At 49.3% G+C, this 7,248-nt stretch overlaps 1 protein-coding gene across 2 annotated transcripts in view; it reads left to right on the top strand.

Annotated features, from left to right (window-relative positions):
* Positions 1–1,805: 1,805 nt before the first annotated feature.
* TBC1D9B (TBC1 domain family member 9B) overlaps positions 1,806–7,248 on the top strand; it is a 58,389-nt gene continuing 52,946 nt past the window's right edge. For both annotated transcript variants that reach the window (XM_015571538.1, XM_015571537.1), the window contains exons 1-2: positions 1,806–1,888; positions 3,181–3,228. In XM_015571538.1, the coding sequence (XP_015427024.1) occupies positions 3,196–3,228 (33 nt within the window). In that variant the 5' untranslated portion in view covers positions 1,806–1,888; positions 3,181–3,195. The remainder of the gene's footprint in view (positions 1,889–3,180; positions 3,229–7,248) is intronic.

The following is a 7,248-nucleotide window of genomic DNA, read 5'->3' as shown; positions in this document are numbered from 1 at the left end:
CCGGAATCGAACCTGGGACCTTTCAGTCCGCAGGCCGACGCTCTATCCACTGAGCCAAACCGGTTTCGGCACGTAAATATTTATTACTGAAGTGCAGACAGATTCATAGAGACGATGTAGACACATTTCCTTCGATTTGTGTGTTTTATACTTTCAGGAACATGCATAAAAGCAAATGATACAGTAGAGTTGCATCATGTGCAGATTTAACTTCCAAATTCAAATGTGGGCCTTGGCAAAAAGACAGAGGGAGAAATCCTTCCCCTACCAACTAGACCTTGGCCTCCATGCCTCAGGGAAAGGAGGCCGTAGCAAAAAATGCAAAGAAAAGTGGTAAAAAGGATGGTAATGTATGGGTGCTCCGGTGTAATTCTGCTCGCCTGTTGTGACTCACTGTGAGTTATCTAAGCCCTAAGCCCAGGTTTAATTGTTCTCACACGGGCATCCTCACACAGGCCAGTGGAGAGGGTCCTTCCTTGGAATTGCTTGTTAGGGGCTAAATTGCTGGGGTACATGTAAAGAAACAAACAGATCAACCCCAGCCAAGTCAGCTGGGCTGTGACATGTGACAGAGCATTGAGGCGGTACCTGGGGAGGGGGGGGAGGGGGCAGGGTGAGGGCTGAGTGTTTCCAGGTGGGGAAGGATGGAATGACTTGGCTCAGGCACCCAGCAACCTGCCTGTGGTCCACAGCAATGCTAGACTTGTGGCTTAGCGGAGGCTCCTCCACACCACGAGGTCAGCTGAGCCACTTGGGCACTCATGACCCGTACACTGTCTGACCCCGGGACAGCTGGGAGGGTGGAGGGCCTTCACTCCTCTTCTTATTCTTGTCTTCATGCACTCAGAACTCAGAAAACAGTTTTTAAGTGCAGGCTCCATGCCCGGCACATGCCGGGGCAGGGGAAGCCGGGCCACGTTGGCACTTCCCTCATCCTTTTGCTTCTCCTGGGGCCCCTTCCCCCAGTTCCCTGATGGGGACAGAGAGGGCAGCTGCCCCACCCTTTGGGAATGGCACTGGTCTGCCTTTCTCAGTGTTTCCATGTGGGCTGGGTCTGCGGTGCCCTCCAGGGCCCCTCCCTGAGGAGGACAAGCACCACCTCTCAGGCGAGGCAGACACGTCAGGCCAGCTGGAAGCTGAAGGGCTCGGATGGGTGCTCGGAGCGGGCAAGAGCAGGGCTGGGGTGTGAGCTGGAAAGGGAGGGCTGCCTGGGTGGGTGCATCTGACCTCGGAGAGACAAGGGAACTGCAGGCCTGGCCTGGCCTGCCCAGCAGGAGACTGGCCAGCTGGGCGAGGAGTCCTGCAGGAAGCTGCAGCTGCCACCTGTGGACTCCTGAGTTCTCAGGGGAGCTGCAGTCATTTATACCAAGACTAACCATGTCTGCTGAGTCACCTATGTATCAAAGGCCACATTAAGTTCTTTCATCTCAAAGAGCAAGCTTCAGAACTGAGGAAATTTGTAGATGCATGGACCATTTCTGGGAGGACACATAGGAAGCCAGTGGTCATTCTCAGCTTCAGGGGAAAATGAAGGCTTTGTTTTCCATGTGACTGCAGTTCTGCCTGAATTTGTTTTTTAGTTTTCATTTTTACCAGGACTCCTTATGACTTTTGTTATATAATGTATGTAAAGCTTAAGAGGAAAAGAGCAGCTTGAAGATTGTAGTCACTTGGACATAGCACTTCAGGTCATCTTTTTTCTCCGAGCTCCCCTTTAAGGCCTGGTGGTTATGTGATTTCCCTCTTCTTAACTCACCAACCTCCCCTAGGCTCTTCCCGCAAAGAGATAACGGAACACTGGGAATGGCTGGAGAGCAACTTACTGCAGACGCTGTCCATCTTCGACAGCGAGGAAGATATCACCACTTTCGTCAAGGGCAAGATTCACGTAAGGTTCACTTTCTCTTCTCTGTGCTGGCAGCACACGTTTATCTGAATGTATGTGTGTTTTCCTTTCTGTTCCTTAGGTTAGATTCCTAGCAAGACACTGCACGTATGCCAGCTTACTTCATTTTAACAACACAGCATTGGTCTTATCCCCAGCTTACAGAGGTGACGCCGGAGTGTCACTGCCAGTCCCTTGCTGTTCAGGGGGGCAGCTGAGCTGATTGCCCATGCAGGCCCATCTTCCCCTGACCAGCCACTGGAATGTGACTGAGCGGGCAGTTTCCATTCCCGCAAAGGGCCCAAGAGCAAGTGTATGGATCCACAGCTGCCTGCCAGCAACTTGGCTGGCAGAGGAGGAAGCTGGAGGTGATAGTATAGTTGGAGACATGTTTGTGTTTTAAAACTAACATGACTTAGAAATGCACAGACCCATGACCCAGCAATGTCATTCCTTGGAGTTGACCTTGCAGTGTATTTATTCATATGTGCAGAACTAGAGACCCAGTGCATGAAATTCGTGCACAGGTGCGGTCCCTAGGCCTGGCCTGCTATCGAGCGCGAGCGTCTGGCTTGGAAGGGGAGCTCCCAGCTGGCCTCTGGGCCCTGGGCAGCACCTGGGCCCCCATGAGCCCCCCCTCTGCCTGAGTCATGGCACCCGTGTCCCCACACAGGGATGTGGTGAGTGCGGCCAGATGCTGCGGGCCGGGGCGCAGTGTGGGCCTCTGGGCTGCCTAGTGGCACTGCACAGAAGCCACACGGGCAGTGCATTCTCTCCTGGCCGGCCTCGCACACCGGCTCCTGTGTGAACCCACAGGGAGCCCGACCGGCCCCAACAGCCTGGCTCACTGGAAAAGGCCGCTCACGTGCACACGCAGGTGCAAGGGCCCCTTACCTGAGCGTGGGGCTCCAGCAGTGCACAAGCCCTGGTGTCCCAGGGGAGGGTAGCCGGGGAGTGAGAGCAAACTCGGTGGACACCCCGCATTCTCACCGCACCTCTGTCCCCATCACCCCCACCCCCAGGTAGCCGGGTGAGAGGTTACAGCCCCCTGCCCTGGCGCTGTGTCACCAACACCCACCATGTTCCACGCCACCCCCTGGTGGTCAGCGCATGTCATAGTGAGCGGTCAAACTCCTGGTCTCCCAGTCAAACGACCACCTGAGGGGACAATTTGTATATTAGGTTTATATAGGATGGCAAATGTGTCAGGATGTCCCCGCAACACTGTCACAAAAAGACTGAGCAGTGCACCCCTAGACCTATGGTCAGGGTAACAGCCACACTCTCCTTTGCAGAACAAGAGTGATGAAATGAGAGCAGAGCATTTACTGAGCACTTTCTATGTGAGTCCTGTGCTGAGCACTTATATTTGGGGCACTGGCTAAGTCACAGGTGGTGTCCATAGTGGACTATCTTACAGCTATCAAAATAATAATTATGAGAATTGTAGCAACATGTAAAACCAGATACCATGGTGATACTTAGATTGATTCCTTTTGCGAGTAATTAACATGAAAATGAGCATTTATCTGAATGTATGTTTGGTTGTCCTTTCTGTTCCATTATTGCCTTAGGTTAGATTCCTAGCAGGGCTTTTACTGGATCATGGTTTCATGGTGCTGAGTTTGCCCTTGTGACTTTATTATACCACAACTTTTTAGACCTGGCAGAAGACATAAAGAGCTCCTCAGCTCTTTTCTGGACACTTTGGAGTTCAAGGCAGGACCTGTGTTGCCTACTAGCTCCAGGGAAACAGGCAGAGAGCTAGACTCTAACAATGATAATAACAGCAACATTTTTATTTTTAATATTTTTTATTGATTTCAGAGAGGGAGAGGGAGCTAGAAACATCAATGATGAGAGAGAATCATTGATCGGCTGTCTCCTACACACCCCCTACTGGGGATCAAACCCACAATCTGGACATTTACCCTTGACCAGAATCGAACCTGGGACCCTTCAGTCCACAGGCTAACACTCTGTCCACTAAGCCAAACTGGCTAGGGCAATAACAGCAACATTTTTAAATGCTTCCTATATGCTAGACTCAAACAAACCAATCTACAAAATAGGAGAAGAGGTTCTAAATGACTCATGGGATGAAATGGAAAATAGAAAATAGTTTAGAACTGAATGATAATTGAAATACTATCGCATCTTAGAATTGATGGGATGCAGCAAAGCAGTACAGAGTAGAGAATGTAAAGGCTTAAACCTCACATAAAAGAACAAAGGGCAGAAATTAATGAGCCAAGTGTCCAACTCAGTAAGTGAGAATTCCAGAGAAACCAGGAAATTAGAAAGAAGGAAACAACAAAGGGTAGAAGTTAATTCTGTAGAGAGCAAAGGAACTATAGGAAGAAAAGCAGACCCCACAGAACCCACAAGCCCATGGTGGAGGGATCCAGGGCGGCAGGAGCCTCCTCTAAGCAGCACCTGTAAGGAACTGTGACAAGCACCTGAGAGGGACTGTGAGCAGCACCTGAGAGGGACTGTGAGCAGCACCTGTGAGGGACTGTGAGCAGCACCTGTGAGGGACTGTGACAAGCACCTGTGAGGGACTGTGAGCAGCACCTGTGAGGGACTGTGACAAGCACCTGTGAGGGACTATGAGCAGCACCTGTGAGGGACTGTGACAAGCACCTGTGAGGGACTGTGACAAGCACCTATATAGAAGCAGAATTTAAAGAAAAAGAGATAATGTTATAAATAGCTTTAAGCCGGTAAATTTAAGAATGTAGACAAGCCCTGGCTGGTTTTGCTCAGTGGGTAGAGTGTCAGCCTGCAGACTGAAGGGCCTCCAAGTTTGATTCCGGTCAAGGGCACATGCCTGGGTTGCAGGCAATCAAGAGCACATGCCTGGGGTGTGCAGGAGGCAGCTAATCAATGATTCTCTCATCATTGGATGTTTCTATCTCTCTCTCCCTCTCCCTTCCTCTCTGAAATCAATAAAAATATATATTTTTAAAAAGAGTGTAGACAAGATGGACACTTTATTAGGCATTTATTTCCAATTGCTACCTCAACAAGTTAACCACAAGCTTAGTGCGCAAAACAACACAAACTCAGAAATGGGTCTTGTCCTAGCTGGTTTGGCTCAGTGGATAGAGCATCAGCCTGCAGACTGAAGTTCCTGGGTTTGATTCTGGTCAAGGGCACATGCCCAGGTTGTGGGCTCAATCCCCAGTAGGAGGCAGCCGATCAACGATTCTCTCTCATCATTGATGTTTCTAGCTCTCTCTCCCTCTCCCTTCCTCTCTGAAATCAATAAAAATATTTTTTTTAAAAAAAAAGAAAAGAAATGGGTTTTATGAGCTAAAATCAAGGTGTCGGCAGGGCTCCCTTCTTTCTGGAGGCTCAGGAGAATGCGTTCATTTTCCAGCTTTTAGGGTTCACTTGTGTTCCTTGGTTCTTGACCTTTCATTTTGAGTGCCAGCAGGGTGGCATCTTCAAATCAATCAGTCACACACCCCCTATCTTGTGCCCTCTGTGACCCTTGATTATCATGGGCCCACCCAAATAATCCAGGATAAGCTGCCCCTTTATCTACAGAGTCCCCTTTGCTCTAGGAGGTCACATTTTCCCAGATTCTGGGGGTTGGGGTGTGGACATCTTTGGGGCCATTATTTGACCTACCATCCTATATAATAAAAGCCCAATATGCTAAGTGTCCTGTCCAACCAATCCAAACATAATATGCTAATGATATACTAAGGTTGCTCAACCCCTCACTATGATGTGCACTGACCACCAGGGGGCAGACGCTCCAACAGGTAGGTTAGCTTGCTGCTGGGGTCCAGCCAATTGGGACTGAGCAAGACAGGCTGGACATGCCGTGGGGCCCTCCTGCAGTCCCTCCCTGGCTGGCCAACCTCCCACGTCCCTCCCCAGCCCTGATCGTGCACCAGTGGGGTCCTTTAGCCTGGCCTGCACCCTCTCACAATCCAGGACCCCTCGGGGGATATTGGAGAGCTGGTTTTGGTCCAATCCCGCAGGCCAGGCTTAGGAACCCCACTGGTGCACGAATTTGTGCACCGGACCTCTCGTATAATATAAGTTAAACCAAGACTCAGGAAGGAAGATGCCTAAAACTATGAAAGACATGGAATCAAGAATTTAAAGTTTAGAGAGAAACCAAGATGGCGGCATAGGTAAACACCTAAAATTGCTGCCTCGCACAACCACTTCAAAAATACAACTAAAAGACAAAATGGACATCACCCAGAACCACAGGAAGGCTGGCTGAGTGTAAATTCTAAAACTAGAAGGAAAGAGAAAAGCACATTGAGACTCAGAGGAGGTGTGGAAGTAAAATGCAGAGGTACAGAGGCGAGCTGTGTGCAGAGGCTTTTGCATATGAATGACAGGTCAGGGCATGTCCTTTGTAAAATTACCTAACAAACTGCAGCTGGGTCAGAGAGACTCAGGACATCCAAAAGAATGCCCAAGGCCCGATAGGAGCTTGCATTGCTTCACATCTGGGCACTTCCAAATCCCAAACAAAGAAGAGGAATCTGCAGATCTCTCCATAGCTCCTGCTGGGTAGCCTCAGGCAGAGGCTAAACTAGCGCCTCCTTAGAGATCCAAGAGCCAGTGTACCCAGTGGTCAGATGGAACCATCCAGATTACAACTCCTCAGATCCATAAGGGACACACTCAGGGGGCAGACTCAGTGAACACCAAAGCCCCACTGAAGCAGGTCTTGCCCCACAAGGGTGTCTCCAGCACAGAAGTTCTCCCACCGTAGACACAGCTGATTCTCACAGCCAATTGGCCTGGAGGTCAATTCCTCCCAGTGATACCAACTACAGTCGAGGCTTAACTACAACAAGACTGTGCACACAGCCCACAAGGGGGTGCACCAAGAGTGTCCACCTCAGGTAATTGGGGAGGCTGAGCCACTGGGCCCTATAGGACTCTTAACACACAAAGCCACTCTGTCAACACAGGAAAGCAGCCAAAATGTGGAGACAAAGAAACAGGTCACAAATGACAGAAATGGAGGAAAGCAAACTACTGGATATAGAGTTCAAAACCACAGTTATAAGGTTTTTCAAGAATTTTCTAGAAACCGCTGATGAATTTAGTAAGACCCTCAATAAGTCTAGTGAGACCCTCGAGGATATGAAAAAGGACCAACTAGAAATTAAGCATACACTGACTGAAATAAAGAATTATACAGAGATATCCAACAGAAGACAAGAGGATCCTAAGAATCAAGCTAAATACAAAGAAACAAAAAATACCCAGCCGAAAAAGAAAAAAAAAAGAGATTCCAAAAATATGAAGATAGTGTAAGGAGCCTCTGGGACAACTTCAAGCGTACCAACATCAGAATTATAGGGGTACCAGAAGAAGAGAGA

The sequence above is a fragment of the Myotis davidii genome, unplaced genomic scaffold, assembly GCF_000327345.1.
Source record: "Myotis davidii unplaced genomic scaffold, ASM32734v1 scaffold648, whole genome shotgun sequence".
NCBI classification, from domain to species: domain Eukaryota; kingdom Metazoa; phylum Chordata; class Mammalia; order Chiroptera; family Vespertilionidae; genus Myotis; species Myotis davidii.
The sequence above is the reverse complement of the archived record's forward strand: the minus strand, read 5'-3'. Positions and strand labels throughout refer to the sequence as shown.